Source organism: Ascaphus truei, chromosome 19 (assembly GCF_040206685.1).
Source record: "Ascaphus truei isolate aAscTru1 chromosome 19, aAscTru1.hap1, whole genome shotgun sequence".
Classification (NCBI taxonomy): Eukaryota; Metazoa; Chordata; class Amphibia; order Anura; family Ascaphidae; genus Ascaphus; species Ascaphus truei.
In genome coordinates, this window is record NC_134501.1 from 5,371,461 (window position 1) to 5,396,435 (window position 24,975).

General features: G+C 43.3%; 1 protein-coding gene across 2 annotated transcripts in view; it reads right to left on the reverse strand.

Moving 5' to 3' along the window:
• The window catches only part of SLC7A10 (solute carrier family 7 member 10), a 44,129-nt gene extending 23,077 nt beyond the window's left edge, over positions 1–21,052 (reverse strand). Inside the window, exon 1 of one of the 2 annotated variants that reach the window (XM_075576369.1) lies at positions 20,631–21,052. In XM_075576369.1, the coding sequence (XP_075432484.1) occupies positions 20,631–20,799 (169 nt within the window). In that variant the 5' untranslated portion in view covers positions 20,800–21,052. The remainder of the gene's footprint in view (positions 1–20,630) is intronic. The other variant, XM_075576368.1, reaches the window with a different exon arrangement.
• Between the last annotated feature and the right edge of the window lie 3,923 nt (positions 21,053–24,975).

Sequence of the window (24,975 nt, forward strand, 5' to 3'; positions counted from 1 at the left end):
TGCTGGTACTGCGGGTATTGCTGGTACTGCGGGTATTGCGGGTATTGCTGGTACTGTGGGTATTGCAGGTTTCTCCCCATCTCCATGAGCACCGGTACCTTACTTTACATTGTACGGATGAGACGCGTGCCTGCGGCCTACTTTATGTTGCCTCACTTATGACATGTCACATGTATTTCCAGCTTCAATCACAGACACTAATTCAGTCACATCCTGTGTTCACTCAGTATCACACTCACAGTTTACCTAGAATCAGACACTGACCTAGAGAGTAACTCACTTAATCAAACACATATACAATCACCCAGCTTCAGTCAGACTCACACTCAAACCCAACCAGCATAAGTGAGACACTCACCTTCACATTGACCCAGTAATCAGACACTCACTCAACAGCCAGAGGTGTTCACTCACTCTGCATCAGGCACTCACACATAGACTCATCAGGCACTCACAAATAGACTCATCAGGCACTCACATAGACTCAACTTGCATCAGGCACTCACACAGAGACTCAGCATGCATCAGGCACTCACACAGAGACTCAGCATGCATCAGGCACTCACACAGAGACTCAGCATGCATCAGGCACTCACACAGAGACTCAGCATGCATCAGGCACTCACACAGAGACTCAGCATGCATTGGGCACTCACACAGAAACTCTGCATGCATCACTCACTCACACAGACCCAGCATGCATCAGGCACTCACACAGAGACTCAGGATGCATCAGGCACTCACACATAGACTCAGCAGGCATCAGGCACTCGCACAGAGACTCAGCTTGCATCAGGCACTCACACAGGGACTCAGCATGCATCAGGCACTCACACAGAGACTCAGCATGCATCAGGCACTCACACAGAGACTCATCATGCACCAGGCACTCACACAGAGACTCAGCATGCATCAGGCACTCACACATAGACTCAGCATGCATCAGGCACTCACACATAGACTCAGCATGTATCAGGCACTCACACATAGACTCAGCATGGATCAGGCACTCACACAGAGACTCATCATGCATCAGGCACTCACACAGAGACTCATCATGCACCAGGCACTCACACAGAGACTCATCATGCACCAGGCATTCACACAGAGACTCATCATGCACCAGGCACTCACAGTTGCAAAGCAACATTCACAGATACAAATAGCAATGTGCTGGAGATACTGTAGTTATGCACTGAAAGAAAAAGGTGCTTTCTATTTCCTGCATGAGAGCCAGGAAGTAGCACCGCACTTCCTCCTTCCCATCCAGTGGGTTACAATTTCTGGGAGTGAGACACAAGAGAGGGAGAGAGAACAGCTCCTGTATATTGCAGGGTCAATATGTCTGCTAGGTCCCAATCCCTTCCACAATGCTGTGTCAGATGGATCACCAGCCCATATTAGTTGAACCCCAGCAGCCCATGGGACATTTGCCCCCCTAACACCCAGGCCAGCCCACCTCTTCAGGTGTAATACACCACTTGCCCACAAGGGTTCACAGTGATGCACGAACATGGGATTAGTTAGACTAGTGTTGCTGCTCTAGTTCAGTCCAGTTTACCACCCAGGCCAGGAGTAGACTTTCGGGTGCTCTCTGCTGCCCTGTTATATCCCACATATAGTCCAGCAGCCCTTTCATACACAGCCAGCTGGGGCTGCAGGTAAGTACATAGAGTATAGAAACATAGACACAATCTTACTTCCCTCATTTATACTAAACTAGATGCAAAGATTCTCTACTGTACATAGACAGAGATACGCCTCTTCAGGCTCAGATCTCTTAGGAGGCCTCAGAAAGCTGTTGGCAAACCCCTACATTTAAAAATGTGTGTGTGTGTGTGTGTGTGTGTGTATATATATACACACTTATTTTTATATATGTAATTGTGGGGCATGAAACATAAGTCTTTACAAGATTGAATGTACAATCAAATATAAAATAACCAATAAAATAGAACCAGACAAAAGAAAATCGATACATTTTTCTGTAATGGCAACAAGTAGCTTTTCATGAAGACCTTTATAATGCACTGTATCTAGTTTAAGCGTCCAGTGCTTTTCTTGATCACACAAAGACAAGAATCAGTCTCGTCAGAAAATAAAAACAAATAACAGCGCTCTGTGACAGTTCTGTATACTACTAACTTATGTGAGGCAGAGGAATGACCTTTGTAACCCTTGTGTGATGTGTACTGTACCAGGTACACCAACAGTTTCATTCCACTCAAGTGACGAGCCATTATTTCAAAACCAAATATATTGCAACAATGTCTGCCTACTGGGAATTCCTCTCAAACAAATAATGGTTTATTCGTCTCCGTAACTAAATATACTTGGTCTCCCAAACTGTTCTAATTGTTCTCGTTAAAGCAGCAGTCGCCAGTTGTTTTTATTTGCCATTTTTTTCTTAATTGCACTTTACAACACTGTTTATTTCGGGAGATATAAGCATTTAAAATGGGAATTATCCGGGAGGTTAAAATGGAGTTCTCACCGAAGCTCCATGCTGTCCAACGGTTACCATGGTAACCACAGGAGCTAGAGGCAAGGAAAGTCATGTTTTTTTTTTAGGACATGCTCAGTGGGACAAGCTACTAACATCATATGAGTTCCAGTCACATAGGTTTGCAGGCAAAATTGTTGCTGTTAAAAGGTGTTTGTAGACTCAGGCTCCAAGACACACGTTAAAATAGTATCTTCCAATGGCTGTCTGCTTTCCTGGTGCAGCTGGGAGCTGTTTTGCATGCAAAGAAAACAACCTTTAAAACGCCAGCATTTGCAATAATAGGGTGTCAACGAGGCCATTAAATCTAAGGATTAAGCGCAAACGAGATACACTGCAGGGGAAATCAGACCTGCAAACAGGGCCCGAGAAGGGATACCAGACAGGTTCAACTTTCTTCCTCGTACAAACCCCTTGCAAATGAAAAGCCAGCTTTAAAGACGGGCGAAATGTACGTTTGCTAAGCAGTTACTGCTCCACAGGGAACAAAGCAGAGGGTATCTTCTTTTGCAGTAGGGGTGTGTAGTCTGCGAGGAAGGAAATCTCCGTATTACCCTGCAAAGCCTCTTTATTATCCAGCAAAAAGTCTTTTAGCGTAGTGGGACAAGGTCAAACCAACACCCCCTGCCACATTCAGACTCCCCTCTTTCCCCAGGCAACCACCCTGAGAAATGATGTCCCTTTTCCCCAGTGCTCCCTGCTTGGCATGCAGATCTGCGGACAGACATTCACACTTGCTGTAGCGAAAAAGACAGCCGATACAAGGAGATATGTCACCGACATTCACCCCTTCGGTGCTGGAGGGGCCTGCAAGGCATTGCTCTGCGGTGCCTGAAAGGGGGGTCGTTTGTAATTCAATGCAATGCGTTGCAACCCCTCCTGGCAGGGGTTAACTGCGTTATGTGATGGTGGCAGCGGAGAAGTTGAATAGCTGCACTGTGAAAAGACAAATTAGAGACCGTGTAAGTCTATATCTGGGGTGGCCAGCTCAAGTCCTCAAGGGCCACCAGCAGGCCAGGTTTTCAGGATATCCCTACTTCAGCACTGGTGGCTCAGTGTTCGACTGAGCCACTGATTGAGCTATCTGTGCTGAAGCAGGGATATCCTGAAAACATGGCCCGCTGGTAGCCTTTGAGGATGTGAGCTGGCCACCCCTGGTCTACATATTGTTGATAATTTAATCAATGTATATGTAATATATAGAATATTTTCTATTCTTAGTGTCGTTCTAAAGTTGTTGTTGTTGTGTGTTTTTTTTTTAACAATAAAAGCCTTGTGTGTTTGGGGCAGCTTGTCACAAATTAAGGATCACGGGTGGCGTTCTCGTGTTGTTGCAATGTGACACTACTGAACCCTGGCAACAATGGGTTAATAAGTAGCCTGTTTTTAAAACGGTAACACTTTCTACATAAGGCACTTCCAAAAATATATCCCTTGTTTTTATCCAGGTATTATTTTAATAATTTTTTAAAATACCGCTGCTGGCATTTTATCTGTGTAAAGAAGAATCAAAATGAATTATTCATTTCAATCCGTATATGGTGTCTTTGCAGCTAATTTACAGCAAGAGTACTTCTGATCGGGTGTTCATTATTCCCCCCAACAGACAGGGCACTTTGTCACATGTTGCCACAAAGCAGCGCTGCTTTGCTGCAAGTCCCAAGGAATGGCACGTGCTTACATTATTCTGCTTCTGCCAAGTTTACATTTTTAGGGGTATCTCACTCATTTGAAGGCCGTGACTCTCGCTGGTAAACACCGCTGGACAGATATAAACCAAGTCTAACAGCTGTAAAATTGGGGTATGACCAATGCAAAAAAAAACCAAAAAACCAGCACCATATTTATAAAAGAACAGGATACCCAGAAAATCAACGGGATGTTTTATTTTGACAAATCGGTTGCAATTTTTCCGCGCTGGTTTTGCATTTGAGACGTTACTTAATAACTCTAAGGCCTCGGGCATGGTCAGCACTTAGGCGCTGACCCGTGCTGAGGCGCGCTGCTGCTCGGCACTGAGCCCCTGCAGCCGCAATGACAGCGGCTTTAGCAGGGGCTCGCGCACGCTTCCGCACGCCTGCGGAAGCGCGTGTTTTAAGAAATCTTTAGTTTTTGAGCTCGCCGGAGCGCAGGGTCGGTCACGTGAGCGGTTCGCACAATGAGGGCGAACCAGCTCTGTGACGTCACTGGCCCACCCCCCAGACACGCCCCCGGACGGCGCGCGCTCTAAGGCCAGGGAAAGCACCGCTTTCCCTAAGCCTCAGCGTGCCTCCGCACGGCTTCAGTCTCTATGGACTTTGCTGGAGTTTCGCCTTTACAACCCTACATTTCTCCAGTAACAGTTTAGTCTTTGGTCATTGGATCTCGGGGAGCTATGATTCATACAGTATATTTACTTTACTTACAAAGGTTAACTATCAACACAAAAACCGGCTCAAAAAGCATCATCTACACTGCTTTCCCTTCATCCAGAGATATCCGCCTCTAAAGACAGAAATCTGAGATGTGGGGGTTCTGGGCGGACAAAAATACCTTTAAAAACAACAGTCCCCCTACTCGTTTTCCCCCCACCAAACATGGATAGGAAGCCGGTGTCCCTCAGAGGTTAAACATGCTATTTTCAACGTAAAGAGGCAAACCAAGCGGCTTTCTTTTTTTTCTCCTTCATTTTTTTAATACAGGATTGAAGCAGGGGGTCTCTGGAGCTAATCTCCATTCATTTCAGCTCCGTGGACCAGCTGCATCCGGAGATACTTACCTCCATAGGAGGTGCCGGTAGCCACTCCAGGGCTCACTATATGGCCACTTTTCAACGCTCCCGCGCCCTGCGGGCCAATAGGAAGCCGTGACGTCACCCAGTGCGCCTCCTATTGGCCCATGTGCCCGGGGGCTTTAATCTGCAGGAGATACCGGCACCCCCTTTGAAGGTCTGTATCTCCGGAATCAGGGGGTCCGAAGAGCTGAAATAAACGGGGTTCAGCTGCGTAGACCCCCGGCTTCAATCCTGTATTTCTGAGATACCAACCACTGAAGGTAGCACCAGTAGGTCCCCTCGGGGAGGAGGGGGGAGGGGAGAGGTTGTGTGTAATGGAGATCTAACCCTCTGGATGCCCTGCGACGTAGCTATCATGTCATGGGTACAGGCATGGCTCCCCTCCCTAATAAAATGCTTGTTGCATTAAGGTAGAACGCATGCGCCACTCCTATGGCACCCAAGGTTGTGACCTGAAGTGCTGGCAGATGGAAGGGGGGTGGCCCCTCCCCTTCCGTCATCAGTGACATGGCGATCAAAGGGTTAAATATCCCATGTGAGGTGTGTCAGTAGGAAGCCACGTCATCAGTCGCGGATTCCTGTTGGCTTCAGCCAACAACTGAGCCACTGATTGAGCCAACTGTGCTGAAGCAGGGACATGCTGGTGGCCCTTGAGGACTGGAGTTGGCCACCCCTGCACTAATCTCTTTCGCTACCAACATCTCGCAGGCCATTCTGGCAGTGTAAGGGTTCACATAGCAGCAATGTTGTTCAGATTATGCACGTCAAGTGAATTTAAGCTTTGTCATGATTCTGGCATTTGCAAAGCCATCAGTTGTTCCAATGAACTGGTGCCAATTGCAAAGTACTGTTTCATAGATTGCAATGTCCATAGTCTGACTCGTGCCTGATGTTAAAAAAATGTACAATCAGATTCTTAGCAAGTAACAACACGAACAATCAATTTCTGCCGTTAGTCCAGCATTCCAAGAGGATTTTCCTGGGCTAAGAACCTGTAAGCGGATTAAACAATACAGAACAGATTTTTAAAATTAATGTTACCATCATTCACTCTCCACAGTTCCAGAAAGAAGACTGTCAGCAATTAAACTTGAAATTCTTTGTTTGTTGTAATATATATATATATATATGTATATATGTGTATATGTATATATCTAAAATCATTAATTAAATGTTCATAGTTTTTATTATTATAGGTTAAAGCCTAGTCCTTATTGCATAATAAAAATGGGTAACACAGATTTTAGTAAAAACAAAAACAAAAACAAAACAAAAAAAAAACCTTAGACCATTTCATGGTTTGTATTTTTTTAGTACATTGAAGGGATTTATAAATTGCGAAATGTATAAATTGAAAAATACAAGTGTATAGATGTGTATTCTGACATCCTAGTCTTCTCCAAATGGTGCTCAAATACAAATAATGGTAAAATGACACACAGTTTTTCAGTGTTTAAATGACCGACTGTCATTTGAATCAGAATATATATCAAAGTTCATAACTCTGGTAACGGTATACTGTATGAGCACACACTGGTAACTGTAACTGTATGAGCACACACTGGTAACTGTAACTGTATGAGCACACACTGGTAACTGTAACTGTATGAGTACACACTGGTAACTGTAACTGTATGAGCACACACTGGTAGCTGTATACTGTATGAGCACACACTGGTAACTGTAACTGTATGAGCACACACTGGTAACTGTACAGTATACTGTATGAGCACACACTGGTAACTGTAACTGTATGAGCACACACTGGTATCTGTAACTGTATGAGCACACACTGGTAACTGTAACTGTATGAGCACACACTGGTAACTGTAACTGTATGAGCACACACTGGTAACTGTAACTGTATGAGCACACACTGGTAACTGTATGAGCACACACTGGTAACTGTATACTGTATGAGCACACACTGGTTACTGTAACTGTATGAGCACACACTGGTAACTGTAACTGTATGAGCACACACTGGTAACTGTAACTGTATGAGCACACACTGGTAACTGTATGAGCACACACTGGTAACTGTATGAGCACACACTGGTAACAGTAACTGTATGAGCACACACACTGGTAACTGTAACTGTATGAGCACACACTGGTAACTGTAACTGTATGAGCACACACTGGTAACTGTAACTGTATGAGCACACACTGGTAACTGTATACTGTATGAGCACACACTGGTAACTGTAACTGTATGAGCACACACTGGTAACTGTAACTGTATGAGCACACACTGGTAACTGTATACTGTATGAGCACACACTGGTAACTATACTGTATGAGCACACACTGGTAACTGTAACTGTATGAGCACACACTGGTAACTGTATACTGTATGAGCACACACTGGTAACTGTAACTGTATGAGCACACACTGGTAACTGTAACTGTATGAGCACACACTGGTAACTGTAACTGTATGAGCACACACTGGTAACTGTAACTGTATGAGCACACACTGGTAACTGTATACTGTATGAGCACACACTGGTAACTGTATACTGTATGAGCACACACTGGTAACTGTAACTGTATGAGCACACACTGGTAACTGTATACTGTATGAGCACACACTGGTAACTGTAACTGTATGAGCACACACTGGTAACTGTAACTGTATGAGCACACACTGGTAACTGTAACTGTATGAGCACACACTGGTAACTGTAACTGTATGAGCACACACTGGTAACTGTATACTGTATGAGCACACACTGGTAACTGTATACTGTATGAGCACACACTGGTAACTGTAACTGTATGAGCACACACTGGTAACTGTATACTGTATGAGCACACACTGGTAACTGTAACTGTATGAGCACACACTGGTAACTGTATGAGCACACACTGGTAACTGCATACTGTATGAGCACACACTGGTAACTGTAACTGTATGAGCACACACTGGTAACTGTAACTGTATGAGCACACACTGGTAACTGTAACTGTATGAGCACACACTGGTAACTGTAACTGTATGAGCACACACTGGTAACTGTAACTGTATGAGCACACACTGGTAACTGTAACTGTATGAGCACACACTGGTAACTGTAACTGTATGAGCACACTGGTAACTGTAACTGTATGAGCACACACTGGTAACTGTAACTGTATGAGCACACACTGGTAACTGTATACTGTATGAGCACACACTGGTAACTGTAACTGTATGAGCACACACTGGTAACTGTAACTGTATGAGCACACACTGGTAACTGTATACTGTATGAGCACACACTGGTAACTGTATACTGTATGAGCACACACTGGTAACTGTAACTGTATGAGCACACACTGGTAACTGTATACTGTATGAGCACACACTGGTAACTGTAACTGTATGAGCACACACTGGTAACTGTAACTGTATGAGCACACACTGGTAACTGTAACTGTATGAGCACACACTGGTAACTGTAACTGCATGAGCACACACTGGTAACTGTAACTGCATGAGCACACACTGGTAACTGTAACTGTATGAGCACACACTGGTAACTGTAACTGTATGAGCACACACTGGTAATTGTAACTGCATGAGCACACACTGGTAACTGTAACTGTATGAGCACACACTGGTAACTGTATACTGTATGAGCACACACTGGTAACTGTAACTGTATGAGCACACACTGGTAACTGTAACTGTATGAGCACACACTGGTAACTGTAACTGTATGAGCACACACTGGTAACTGTAACTGTATGAGTACACACTGGTAACTGTTACTCTATGAGCACACTGGTAACTGTAACTGTATGAGCACACACTGGTAACTGTAACTGTATGAGCACACACTGGTAACTGTATACTGTATGAGCACACACTGGTAACTGTAACTGTATGAGCACACACTGGTAACTGTAACTGTATGAGCACACACTGGTAACTGTAACTATGAGCACACACTGGTAACTGTAACTGTATGAGCACACACTGGTAACTGTAACTGTATGAGCACACACTGGTAACTGTATACTGTATGAGCACACACTGGTAACTGTATACTGTATGAGCACACACTGGTAACTGTAACTGTATGAGCACACACTGGTAACTGTAACTGTATGAGCACACACTGGTAACTGTAACTGTATGAGCACACACTGGTAACTGTAACTGTATGAGCACACACTGGTAACTGTAACTGTATGAGCACACACTGGTAACTGTAACTGTATGAGCACACACTGGTAACTGTAACTGTATGAGCACACACTGGTAACTGTATACGGTATGAGCACACACTGGTAACTGTAACTGTATGAGCACACACTGGTAACTGTAACTGTATGAGCACACACTGGTCACTGTAACTGTATGAGCACACACTGGTCACTGTAACTGTATGAGCACACACTGGTAACTGTAACTGTATGAGCACACACTGGTAACTGTAACTGTATGAGCACACACTGGTAACTGTATACTGTATGAGCATACACTGGTAACTGTAACTGTATGAGCACACACTGGTAACTGTATACTGTATGAGCACACACTGGTAACTGTATACTGTATGAGCACACACTGTAACTGTAACTGTATGAGCACACACTGGTAACTGTAACTGTATGAGCACACACTGGTAACTGTAACTGTATGAGCACACACTGGTAACTGTAACTGTATGAGCACACACTGGTAACTGTAACTGTATGAGCACACACTGGTAACTGTAACTGTATGAGCACACACTGGTAACTGTATACTGTATGAGCACACACTGGTAACTGTAACTGTATGAGCACACACTGGTAACTGTAACTGTATGAGCACACACTGGTAACTGTAACTGTATGAGCACACACTGGTAACTGTTACTGTATGAGCACACACTGGTAACTGTAACTGTATGAGCACACACTGGTAACTGTAACTGTATGAGCACACACTGGTAACTGTAACTGTATGAGCACACACTGGTAACTGTAACTGTATGAGCACACACTGGTAACTGTAACTGTATGAGCACACACTGGTAACTGTAACTTTATGAGCACACACTGGTAACTGTAACTGTATGAGCACACACTGGTAACTGTAACTGTATGTGCACACACTGGTAACTGTAACTGTATGAGCACACACTGGTAACTGTATACTGTATGAGCACACACTGGTAACTGTATACTGTATGAGCACACACTGGTAACTGTAACTGTATGAGCACACACTGGTAACTGTAACTGTATGAGCACACACTGATAACTGTAACTGTATGAGCACACACTGGTAACTGTAACTGTATGAGCACACACTGGTAACTGTATACTGTATGAGCACACACTGGTAACTGTAACTGTATGAGCACACACTGGTAACTGTAACTGTATGAGCACACACTGATAACTGTAACTGTATGAGCACACACTGGTAACTGTAACTGTATGAGCACACACTGGTAACTGTAACTGTATGAGCACACACTGGTAACTGTAACTGTATGAGCACACACTGGTAACTGTATACTGTATGAGCACACACTGGTAACTGTATACTGTATGAGCACACACTGGTAACTGTAACTGTATGAGCACACACTGGTAACTGTAACTGTATGAGCACACACTGGTAACTGTAACTGTATGAGCACACACTGGTAACTGTAACTGTATGAGCACACACTGGTAACTGTATACTGTATGAGCACACACTGGTAACTGTATACTGTATGAGCACACACTGGTAACTGTATACTGTATGAGCACACACTGGTAACTGTATACTGTATGAGCACACACTGGTAACTGTATACTGTATGAGCACACACTGGTAACTGTAACTGTATGAGCACACACTGGTAACTGTAACTGTATGAGCACACACTGGTAACTGTATACTGTATGAGCACACACTGGTAACTGTAACTGTATGAGCACACACTGGTAACTGTAACTGTATGAGCACACACTGGTAACCAATGAAGTTGGGATCTTGCAACTACTATCTTCATTCCTTATGTACACTGTGAGCGCTCATTTGCATGTCATTACCCAGAATCCCTTGCTGCAGTGGAAGCACTCTTTGCTAAGAGATAATGGGGGAAAGCAGGGGTCTGCAGGGGGTGGGTTTACTGCGCAAGGGGCAGGGGATGTGCCAAGAAGGGTTGGGGGTTATGACACAAGTGTGGTGGTTATGACACGAGGGTGGTGGTTATGACACGAGGGTGGGGGTTATGACACGAGGGTGGGGGCTATGACATGAGAGTGGGGGTTATGACACGAGGGTGGGGGTTATGACACGAGGGTGGGGGTTATGACACGAGGGTGGGGGTTATGACACGAGGGTGGGGTTATGACACGAGAGTGGGGGTTATGACACGAGGGTGGGGGTTATGACACGAGGGTGGGGGTTATGACACGAGGGTAGGGGTTATGACACGAGGGTGGGGGTTATGACACGAGGGTGAGGGTTATGACACGAGGGTGGGGGTTATGACACGAGGGTGGGGGTTATGACACGAGGGTGGGGGTTATGACACGAGGGTGGGGTTATGACACGAGGGTGGGGTTATGACACGAGAGTGGGGGTTATGACACGAGGGTGGGGGTTATGACACGAGGGTGGGGGTTATGACACGAGGGTGGGGGTTATGACACGAGGGTGGGGGTTATGACACGAGGGTGGTGGTTATGACACGAGGGTGGGGGTTATGACACGAGGGTGGGGGTTATGACACGAGGGTGGGGGTTATGACATGAGGGTGGGGTTATGGTGCCATCGGGTGGGGTTAAAGAGGCAATTCAAGCCGATTCTTATTTTTCCATTTTTTCTGTATATGATGGTAGCAGGGGGTTTCCAGAGCTAAACCTCATTAATCTCAGCTCCGCGGACGCCCTGCATACCGGAGATACCTCCATAGTGGCTGCCGGTAGCCACTCCAGGGTTCAGTATATGGCTGCTTTTCAAAGTTCCCGGGCCCTGCGGGCCAATTGGAAGCCGTGACGTCACCCAGTGCGGCATTCTATTGGCATACAGTATGTTACCGTCGGCGTTAAACTGCAGAGAGATACCGGCACCCCCTACGGAGGTAAGTATCTCTGGAGCCAGGGGGTCTCCAGAGCTGAAACTAATGAGGTTCAGCTCCGGAGACCCCCTGCTTCAATCCTCTATTAAAGACACAAAGGCACAGGGTTTAGGACTTTAGGCGTGAGACTCGCACCAATTGCATGAGTATTGACAGGAGCTGAATATCCATCCTTCCAGCAGAGACATAAGCTAAGCAGCTCCTAACAGCAAAATAAGGGGCAGAATGCTCTTGAAGCTTAGTTGCATTCTTCATAACATGATACATTTCCATCCTTAATTTGTAGGCAAGAAGGATTTTTGACTTCAACTTCATGTTCCTTTTTTGTGCAATTAATACCTAGGAAATGATGCATGTTTCCCCAAATAAAAGGCACATTGCAAGGGTTCTGTTCTTTTAGAAGGAGACGCTCTGTGTATTGCCCAAAGCAAGTGTGACGTTGCATAGAAACGAATAGATTAGAATGGAATCACTAATAGCATAAAAGAGATCAAGTGCTTTGTTATAATAACGACAGGCAGATTGAAAGAATTAGGGTATAACACACGGACGTGTTTTACATATTGTTCTGTTTTCCATCTGCTATACAGTATAAGTCAGGTTTGGGCACCATGTCCGCATGCTGTGATGCTGAGGTTGGTGTCGTTCATGACGGAATTGATCTGAACGTCTCTGCAGCACTGGGACACCGTTTCATAGCATAACGGAAAGGGGTCTTTGCCTGGTGTGCAAAAGGGTAAAACTTGTAATTCCCTATTGCAGGAAAGTTCAGATTTATATTTAAACGTATTAAAAAAAAACCACCCCATTTTTTTAAACCTTGTTGCAAATGGCAAATACTATTGGCTTTAAGATGTGATTATTCTTTAGGTAAATGGAAGTTGCTAGTTATTTAATTGTACTAAAAAAACAGATTGCGGTTTTCGTTATTATTAAGGAAACTTCCAAATTGTACGTCATTTTCACACAAGGACGCAGAAAGCAGCAATGCTACTCCCCCCTTTGTGTCTTTTCTTATGTGTACAGTATATGTAAAGCCTGTGACAATGTATCATTCTGCATTCTTGCCTGAACTGGCAATCGTTTGGTGCTCCTGTTATAAATGTGTCAAAATCCTGATTGTGTGCCAAACTAAATGGCCGCCTTTCAGTTTTAATCAATCCTTCAGTCAGCGTACCTCAGCAGGTACAATGTATCCTCATATTACGGCGGTAACTATTGTTACAGTTTGCAGCTCAAACTGCTGGGAACATTGGCACAGACAGGAAAGTGTTGCAAATATCCTGCACTGCTTGGGAGGGGGGCTGAAACCTGCTATAGAAATCAAAGGATGCTTTATAATGAATTAAATATGGTATTAAAAGTTAAATAAAAAGAAATAAAATAAAATTGTCACTTTTCTAATACTACAGAACTGATTTAGTGATCCCTGGGAAGCAGGATTTTGCTGATCAATCACGGCAGAACCAATCGATCAGCAGCTTAGGTAATTGGTTTTCTATAGAGGCAATCAAAGGCTTCGTATATTAAAATTAAAAAAAAGATTTTTTTTAAAGCTGCTTGGATTGCTTCTTTAAAACATATAAGATTTCACATGTTTTGCTGTTTTTTTTTTTTTTTTTTAATGTAACCAAATGTGTTAAAAGAGGCATATAATGTAATAAGAAAACCATCACAAAGTTGTATTCAGGCAACTTATTTCAGTGTCTTTGCTGCTGAGAATCCTGCAACTCACTCCAGAATTTAAAGGGGTGCAAGATAACAAGAGGTTTTAACAATATGTGGTCTGACTTGCCTGTTGCAATTGCGATTTAGAATAGAAATGGCACATAGTTTTAGGACCTTTGGCCTAATTTAGATTATACTTCAGCCGTGATTCGATGTCAGGACCATTGTTCTTCGCTGGTGCATGATTACTGCTCATCTAGATCGTTAGCATTCTCCGTGTAGTAAATACGGATATTCACTGGGCGCCATTCTCCGCTGCCTGCTTCAGCGAACGGTTTCATTTACACTCGATTCTTTATAGTCTCCATGTTGCCTTTAATATCACCTTTGTTCCAAAGCCTGGAGTGGTTCAAGCAATAAAATGGCTTATGGTGTTTTTACATATACGCCAATCGGTAAGTTACAAACATTGTTAGAAAGGGAAAACTAATGGCATTTATCCACTTTCAACAGCATTATACGTAAATAAGGGGGTAGGAGGGTTACTAGTGTAATATATTGTCATACAATGTGTATATACGCACACGCACTCGAATGGCCTCTCTCTCGCGCTCTCTCTATATATATTTTTTACAACACTAATTACATTAAAACAAACCCAAAACATTAAACTTTTTTTTAAGAAACCAAACTAGAATACCAGTAATAGTTACCACCCATATGTAACAACTTCATGTGTTATTGCTTCTATTTCTAAATCTGTAACATAGCACCTAGCCACTAATTCCTAATCTAAAAAGTAGAAACAGCGATTTTTTGTGTGTGCAAATTTGGATCCGCAGTGGATCAGCAGGTTGATTTGGTCTGCGGATTTCAGCGGATCAATGTCAAAAAGGGTGTTTTACGGATTTTTAAATTATTATTACCAATACACTCCACGGATTCCGCAACCCGTGAAGGGATTTGTAGAATTCTTAAGAATCTGCGCACGGATCGCTGAATCTGCGGATTGGATTCTACAGATCCGCCCGCGGGCCGTGTCCAATGGCGGGTTTTGAGGAATCCGCACGGATTGAAACCGCCCAAATCCGTGCGCGGATTTTACACTGCAAAAACGGATTTTGTGAGTAACATCAGCGATGTTTTATCTTTGATCAATCTGGCTCTGATTTCTTTACCAATATTCCAGCGGATTTTCCACTTGGTAAAGTTAGAAACGGGCAGTAAATTGAGTGTAGATTTTCATGTACTGGTGTTAAACTGAAGCTTATTTTCCAGCTTTGTAATGTAATGGCTGTGGGAATACTTTAGTGCTGCACAGTCAGTTTTGCTAAAAAGCAATACATTTCTAACGCCATGTATCATGGCTTTAAAATGTCATTAAATAATTGTGACACTTCTTTCTCTTTTATGTGAATCAAAAGTCTTCCCTTAGTCTGAATTGGAGAAGATCGATTCCCATGCTGTACTGTAAAAGTGAAGGAAATGACTCACCTAGAAGCAGAACTGTATATGTTTCATTAGTCTTAATATGTGCACATGGTAATATAATACAGTTTTATAATGTTTCTTCTCCCTACCATAGCTCTGACAGTGTACCCTGCACTGTACCTTTGCAGGCAGAATGTGTTATAAAATAATGTTGGTGCCTGATGCTTAGGGAGATAATGTAACTTTCTCAGGGTCACACAGAGCCAACATTCGGATGCAATTTGGGGCTACCCACTCCAAACTCCGCGTTCTTGCCATTAAGCTTCTCATTCAGCTGATAACGTCCCCAATAATCAGTTTTATACGAAGGTCTACTGCGGGGGTGCTCAACTCCAGTCTTCAAGACCCCCCAACATATCAGGGTTTAGGGATATCCCTGCTTCAGCACAGGTGGGTCAACCGGTGGCTCAGTTGAAGACTGATCCAGTGATTGAGCCACCTGTGCTGAAGCTGAAAACTTGACCTGTTTGGAGGGTCTTGAGGACTGGAGTTGAGTCCCCTGGTCTCCTTCATTCTGTTATACACAGGAAAATGTGTTGAGAAGACGATCATCAGGGCTTGAAGAAATCCATGTGTCCCCTGTGCCTGGGACAGGTGAGAAATGAGGGTGTGACACGTGGATCTGAGGGACCTTTCCACAATCACGTTGGTGAACTTTGCAAATTTCACCTTTTTTTGGTTCTGGAAAAAGTTTGCTTCGATCCCAAAAATCACTTAAAGCAGCAATATGGGTTTCATTTACAGTATTTGAAAATGTTATTATTCCAGATTGAAGCACGGGGTCTCCAGAGCTGAACGGTGTTTATTTGAGCTCCGCGGACCCCTTACTTCCAGAGATACTGTTACCCTTACAGAGGTAAGTATCGCTTTTCAGTTTAAATGTCCTGGTCGTGCTGGCCAATCGGAAGCTGCACCGGATGATGTCACTGCTTTCTATTGGCCCGCTTGATGCGGGACATCTAAACTTCCCAAATGTTACTTTTATATCTAAAGCACTTATTCCCATGATCTCTTATTTATATTATCTGTTATTTATTTGATTACCACATGTATTACTACTGTGAAGCGCTATGTACATTAATGGCGCTATATAAATAAAGACATACAATACAATACAATACAATACCGCCATTATGTTAGGCACACAGTTCCCTGCCTGCATAGATACCGGCACTGCTAAAGAGGTAAGTATTTCTGGAAGGAGGGGGTCCCCGGAGCTGAAATTAACCCAGTTCACCCCCGAAGACTCCTGCTTCAATCCTGTAATAAATAAATAAAAGGGAAACCCATTTTCCTTAGGGCAAGGTGGCCGCCTTGTGACTTGCACCGTCGGGGCCCCGCTCTCTCTCCTCCTGTTTGTGTCGGGATACAACTTCCACCCGACCGGAGGGGAGAGCTGGAGCAGGGGGTGCAGGGGCTCCCCCTTCTGTGTCTCTCTGTCTGTGTCTCTCTGTCTGTGTCTCTCTGTCTGTGTCTCTGTGTCTCTGTCTGTGTCTCTGTGTCTCTCTGTCTGTCCGTGTCTCTGTGTGTCTCTGTGTGTCTCTGTCTCTCTCTGTCTCTGTGTCTCTCTGTCTCTGTGTCTCTCTGTCTCTGTGTCTCTGTGTCTCTGTGTCTCTGTGTCTCTCTGTCTCTGTGTCTCTCTGTCTCTGTGTCTCTCTGTCTCTGTCTCTGTCTCTGTCTCTCTGTCTCTCTGTCTCTCTGTCTCTGTGTCTCTGTGTCTCTGTGTCTCTCTGTCTCTGTGTCTCTCTGTCTCTGTGTCTCTCTGTCTCTGTGTCTCTCTGTCTCTGTGTCTCTGTGTCTCTTTGTCTCTGTTCTCTGTGTCTGTGTCTGTCTCTCTGTCTTTGTGTCTCTCTGTCTCTCTCTGTGTGTCTCTCTGTCTGTGTGTCTCTCTGTGTCTCTGTGTCTCTCTGTGTCTCTCTGTGTCACTCTGTCTCTGTCTGTGTATGTGTGTCTCTGTTTGTGTATGCGTCTCTCTGTCTCTGTCTGTCTGTGTATGTGTCTCTCTCTGTCTGTGTATGTGTCTCTCTGTCTGTCTGTGTATGTGTCTCTCTGTCTGTGTATGTGTCTCTCTGTCTGTGTATGTGTCTCTCTGTCTGTCTCTCTCTGTGTTTCTCTGTCTGTTCTATCTCCAGGAAAGAGCAGTGGTGCTGAAGAACCCTGTCAATCACCGCATTGCATCCTGCATTCTAGCCCCACAATGCCTTGCATTGTGCTTTTGCAAGGCATTGTGGGGGGTGGCTTCGGGAAGAAAAGTAATTGACATTTTTCATATATCATTTAATCTGTCCAGATTTCCTAAATGTATTTTCGTGGTACCTAAAGCACAGTAAAATAGCAGGAGTTGCCCAAGGTCACACAGATATGGATCGGGTAGAGATTATAATCTCTAGATCTGGGCAGTTTCACCTGTATGCTAAATCCAGAAAGGGTTGTGAACAAATGAAATATATAAACTCTGCTTATCAGTGGTGGTGCCGGGCTACGCAAACTAGGCAATTGCTCCTTGGTCCCTATTATTATCATCCATTAGATTGTAAGCTCTCCGGGCAAGGGATTTCCTTTCCTGTGGTCTGACTTTACTGCACTTATTGTATTATTATAATTCCCTGTACTGATTTGTCTTTGTATAGCGCTGAGTACACTGCGGTGCTATATAATACAGATATACATACGTACATCTGAACATTTACCTCAGGCATGTATTGAAACCAGTATCCCAGTGCGCATTTGGAACCCTTTATTGGCGGAGGTGCCGGTATCTTATGTCTTTGCAAGGTGTTGCCGTCTCCTCTGACATTCAGGGGGTTAATGGGGTCCCCAATGTATTACTCCCTAGGACTCCCAATTTACTGACTCCCCTTTTAACTCGTTATATTGCAAGGATAGGTAGCCTTGCGGGTTCGCAAATTCTGAACATCGCGGGTTTCTAAAGTTCCTTTGGGTGTCGTAGTTAAACGTCAAAACGAGTTTCCGAGTCCGAGGGAAGTACAGGTCAAACTGCGAGAGTGGTGTACCCTCTGATTCTTGTTTTGTGTTTTTTATTGTTTTTTTTTCGTTTTTAACAGACTAAATGAACTTTTGGGTTCGAATTGTGAACAAAAACCTTCCGCACTTATGCTCAAAACAAAATTCATTCATTAAAATTAACAAAAATACGCCGACATTTTCTGTTTATTTTGAGTTTTTCAATCATTCTTTTTTTTTTTTTTGCAAAACCAAAAACTTTCGAATTCTGAGAACGCTAAAGCACGAAGCGTTTTCAGGACAAAAACACACGAGCAAAAATGCCAGCCCTTACTATTGTGTTTGGATGTCTGTCTCTTAAAGGGAAGGGTTTGCGGCACCTACTTCATCACTTATAGTAGTAGGCTGGTGTACTCTTTAACTGGGGCCAAGGAATGGAAGCAGACACACGGTCTTTCTAAAGGTGCAGTTTATTGTGCCACCAAAGGTCCAACGTTTCGGCAAATAGATTGGACCTTTGGTGGCACAATAAACTGCACCTTTAGAAAGACCGTGTGCCTGCTTCCATTCCTTTGCTCGAGTACCTCTGGGATGTCTGGACCCAGATAAGTACCCCCCTTCAGCACCTACCAGCGGTGTGCATGTGCTTCTACATATGACTGTACTCTTTAACTGGTACAGTTCTTCACAGAAGACCACACGTTCGAGGTCTCTGCCCCATGTGCAGCGTACTGTTACTATCCATGTATGCACACCACTACATCTACTGCAAGAAGAACTTTGTAGTTGATCCAATATATCGAAGTATGTAACAAATGTACACGCCTCCAGGACCAATAGGGATAATAGAACATTGTACTACATTCATATAGTTGGGGAAGGACTATTTAAAAGGTTTGATGGGTATATTTTCTTGTGCATAGGCAAATGTAGTGTTTATACGGCTGGTAAAACTTTGTACACACCAGGTAATGAGCTCACAAGTCTTGGGAGGTATTGAGATACTCTGTATCATTATATAGTATGTTGGTTTTCAGGGTTTTGGAGGATCTGTCCCCAGACATAATCTGTTGACTTAATAGCTGTTCCACAGCTACATAACCCAGAACAACCAGGCACACAGCAAAGCTGTCACATCACGAGCCAAACAACAAGCCCAAGATTTGTTATGCTGGAGAAAGAATACATTTCAGAACGTGATGTTCGAGCCCACATCCGCTAATTATTCCCCTGAGATCTGTATTCTATGGCGGACAGAGGGGGCAGGTACTTTAAAACTACCAGCAGAGAGAGCAATGACTTGATAAATGAATCAGATTTATGGCAAGAACACACAAGCATTCATTCAGCATCCAATTATTTAACATTCTTTTACAGGTTATTAACCGATTTAAAAAGACTCTACGTCAACTATTTAAAACTGCATTAAATATGTATATATGTTGGTATGGTAGGGTAGGTACACCATATGTACAAAATGTATATTTGTGTGTATGAAAAAAAAAAATATATATATATCTCAACAAAAACTGTAAACATTTATTGAAATCACCATTCATCTATCATTCATTTTCAGTTTCACTGACTAAATAAATCAGCTGTCTATCTTTTTTTTTACATTTACTATACAGAATATTTAAGCAGTTTAAACAAAACTATGACATTAAGTGGCCATGAGATGTGAAATGTATGAGCCCTGATTTAAAAATGTATATCTGCCCTATATTTAAATGTCAGTGTAATCTGAGCTAAGGTGCGTTGTGCTATAATAAAAAACCAACATACATTTTTTTTTATATATATATATATACTGTGTATAAAAAAAAAAACTTTCAAAACATTTTCATAATGATTTGAGAGATGGAAAACTTTTGCTGAAATTTGTGAACCAGGCAAAAGTGTTAACTTTTTGGGGTGTGAAAATGTCAAAGTTTGCAAAAAGAAAATAATTTGCTATATCGCATACACCCTAAATTCAGGTCGCGTGACCCTCAAACATACTGCCATTTAAAAAAAAATGTGGGCGACAAGTGGCGAACGTTTCAATGCACCGCGAGAAATGTTTCATTTTCGCAAAGCGCGTTGGAAGACATTGGCACTTCTGAAACGATGCTCAGTTCCCCATCACCGCGCATGGAAAACGGTGCGGTTACATGCGTTCGCTTTCTCTTACCTATGATGATGGCGCACGCGCTGACGAGTCCTATCTCCTTTTTTAAAGACACCTTTTCCGTGCTGCTGGCTGGGGTCGCCTTGGCGTTGGATACGTGCGGAGTGGGGGCTCTCGGGTCCTGCCCCGGGCTGCTCTTGCTCGGGTCTTTGAGCTGATTTTCTCCTGCCATTTCTCCAACCCACTGAATCCTTCTGCCCAGCTCAGCTGCCAGCCAGCCTGTTGTGCTCCTTTTCACTTGGCTCTTCCCTCCGTGGGCTCTGCTCGGATGTGAACCTCGGTGCAACCAGGTAAGTTCACGGAGGATAACTCTGCTTTTTGTTGCCGCACCTGCTGAGCACACAGCAACACAGTACAGACTGGCGCACACAGAGTACACGTTACATGCTGCTTTTCAGAGCCTGTGTGCACGTTACACAAGAGAAGCAGGAGGAGGTTCCCCACACACAGCCCTTAAAGGCACAGTGCTTCCTATGACATCTTTACCCTCAAAGTAAAAAAAGTTGATATCATATTGTAACAGTTAAGATATATACTGTATATATTGTATCCAGAGCCAAGGGACGGAGAAGAGGACGACACAGCGCATCCAGGAAGCTGGTTAAACAAATGTTTTTATTTGTAAACACCGTTTCGATTCTGCTAACGAACCTTCATCAGGCTGGTGCCTTGGCTCTGGGAGAAGTATATATCCTATTGTCTGACACGTGCACTCACTAGTATATGCCCGTTTACTGTTAAGGTGTGCTATCTCCATCCTTTAGTATGGTGACAATGGAGACACATTTCTTAAGCCAGGGCACTTACATACACGGGGATTTCCCGGCCTACAGAAGTACTCCCAAGTATCCCTATGAAACATTTTTAGAGTGTTCAGTAATATTTATTACTTCCCGCTCATTTGTTGTGTGGCATCGTTATGACAAATACCCTACAGATGTTGCGAGTCTCATTGTTCCTTCTGGTGTGAAATTTTGGGGCCAGGGCTACCATAGAATCCTATGGAAACGTTGACTTCTACTGGCATATGTTGGGTTTTCTTTTGGGTAAGGAGCACATCTGCATGTTATGTTTATCTGGACTACTTGCTGAGCAACACACAAAAATACAGTTATCTCTCAGTACCAAAAACAAATAATCAAGTATAAGGCTCCAGGTGCGTAGGGAGGAGATGAAGCAAAAACACAAATGGCGAACAGAATCACCCAGGTCCCTATTGGCACGCACTCATGATGCACAAGTATAATTCACAAGGATGCATATCCATTAATTTCAACCAAAATTCCCACTACCCCAATGAGGGTATATCAACAGTAACAGACAGACAGTCTGTATAAAAACAGAAAATAACAAAACTTTAATGTTGACAGATAGTCACGCCGAAACAAGTGTAATTATGTACAGGTGAGTTAAAAAAGGAATAAAAATGATCCCCTGGGGGGAGGTGTATTAGGTGGAAAGTTAGTAGTGAAATCAATCGGCTTGGTAGCTGTATTGTAATAATCTGAGCCTCACTACAAATCACTCCATATATATAAGGTGGTGCGGTAATTACTAATATAACCCTGCTAAGGTATATACCGTACAAACTGAATACACGCGGTATATCGTAAGCTGCAGCCGCAGCAGAGGTGAGTATAATAAAGAGTGTGGTGTATAACAACATACACGCTGTATGTGCAGGCAATAGATAGTGGTGCAGTGATAAACCTATACGCCTGAGAATGCCTCTGTCAGATAATGCCCCCACACTCAACCCCAACACTGATAATATCAGAAGGCTGCAGCTGCAACACCACAATGTCAGCAGTGTCTGGTATACGACCATATCTCCAAGCAGAGTGAGGAAATCTCCCGCCACCACGGTCCTGAACACCGTCCCGCTCGCAGGCGCCACAACCGTGACGTCACTGCACCCCAAAGCTTTGGTTTTAAATGGGAAACCGCCCCTGTTTGGAATAGCACTGCGTAAGGATCATCGTGTCGTCACGGTCACTGACATCTGGCCCAGCTTTGACTGATTTCTGCACATGGTAAAGTGCTATTTTTTTTAATAGTTTTTTTTATTTGGTCTCTAAACATTAAACAACAGTACAACATTACAATACAGTAAAAAACAATAAGATACACGGGAAAACATACTTTTACACAAAATAATTTGTAGTATTGCTCATCATACTTATAATTTAAAAATTCAACACATCAACACAAATTATAATATAAAGAAAAAGCAGATAATAGCATTTTCAAATATTAACATCAAAGCGATGTGCTATAATTCTTAAAGCACATCTATATAAGAAAGTGCTGGAGCCTTGTTATGTTTAAAAATGGCTCCTTAAGCTGTGCTTCAGCACAGATGTATATCAATAGTGTAACACTTTGCCACCAGGAGCTCTGTTCCCCAGGGATAAATACAGTGCACGGATTTGTTTGATAAACTGAACACCAGTAGCCGCACCCGCCATCAAGCACTAGAACATGTTGACATGTATGTTGGTAGGTAGGTATTCTCCGTAAACAACATCTCCTCAACATCTACAAGGTAGGGAGCGACGCCTTGTAGGGGCCAGCGGCAGGATGTTCAATACGTCCTCTAGTGTTTCCACACTTCGTAATTGTTGTCCTGCCATTGGGTTGGTTCTTGGCTAATTTTCCAGTTCTGTCGCCACGAGAACCAACACATTTTTCATCCGGGCTTGTGACCGGCATTGGCTGGGTGACGTGTATGTTGGGATGGGATAATATGCTGGTACCAGTTTATTAGAATTCTTAACTATTGCCTTCTGATTTGAATAGTTGCATTGTTACATAGCAAATGAGGTTGAGAAAAGACATATGTCCATCAAGTTCAACCTATTAGGCAGATTGTTTTGCACGTCTTAATCAACATCATCCATGGTTTACTTGCACATATCCATTATAGCATAATGTCTTCTGAAACAACCATGTGATACACAGCTGGTGAGCAACGGTAATCTCTGCAACTATTTTGCACTTCCGGAACCTTTCCTAGGCCCTTGTGAGGTGCTTGTGGGTCTCTGTCCACAAGTTTCTCACCAGTTTTGGGTGGTTTTCCAGAAAAGATGCACAAGATGCACCTGTAACACAGAAACAGATGGAACTTGCCATGTTGAGCCATATTTCAACCTAAGGCTCTGATTTGGTAATACTGTCACCTTGCCCAGTCTTGGGACTAGTCTCAGTACAAAGCTCCTGATGTGACTAATATTTGCAATCCGACTGGCTGATTTGATGTGCAATCTATGGGATAGAAATCTTGGCATCCTGTACTTCCTTTCCTCCTGCACACGATACAGAATGCTGCACTTTGAAGATGTGCGCCTGTTTCATGCAAGTTTGCGCAGTTATTTTATTTCTTTTTATAAGTTTGCGAACCACTCAAGATTTACCGTTTAACCCCCAAATTGGCAAAATGACAAAGTTCACCCCCCCAAAATATATGCAAAGCATGTGCAGGTCACACCACCCGTTGCATACTTCCATTTTTGCCAAATCTTACGCAAAAATTTGCAATTTTTGTTATCAATTTTAGTATCTTGTGAAATTTAGGAAAAATATTATGAAACATTTTGCAAAACGTTTTTGAAGACTTTTGCAGATCTCTACTGCAGATGCCACTGACTTTCATACGGACCTGTTGTAAGACTTTTAATATTATTATTATTAATCTTTATTCTTCTAGGGCTCAAGAAAATGAAATACACATTGCTTAAACAAGACAATACACAGGCAATACAAAAGGTAATTGTATTAGACATGCATGGGAACTGTGAGATGGAGCCTCTGTCCCTAGGACAGTGCAGTGTATGGGTGACCGTAAAAGCAAATTTAGGGGGGGAAAGGGGGAGGGGGAAATGACAAAAACTTTTGCAATTGCACATTTAACAAAAACGTCATATTTTGACATGATCACCATTTACTTATTTCCACGTCCCAAGTAACACGTATATTTTAAAAGCAGGAAATCATACTGTATACAAATAACAGGAATGAAAATAGGATATCGGGCTTTAAGTTTCAATGTCTCCGGCCTTCCTTCTGCATGCTTCTGGTTAAAACGTGCAGGAGAGGTGGCAGTGGGCGCACTGCATTCCTGCAGGGTTTCTAGGCTGTCAAGTCGAGGTAATTTGCTGTGCCAGGTAATGTTCTGTTTATTTTGTCATTGGAAATGCCTGGCAGGAACAAAGGAATTATTGTATTGGTTCCAAAAGTGTCAAAATGTTTTCACATCAGGCAGGGGAGTGGATGGGGAATTAGTGGGTATTCATTCTATTCTTTTTGGGGTTTCATTCCGGAAAGGAACATAGAAGCTATTTATAAAGCA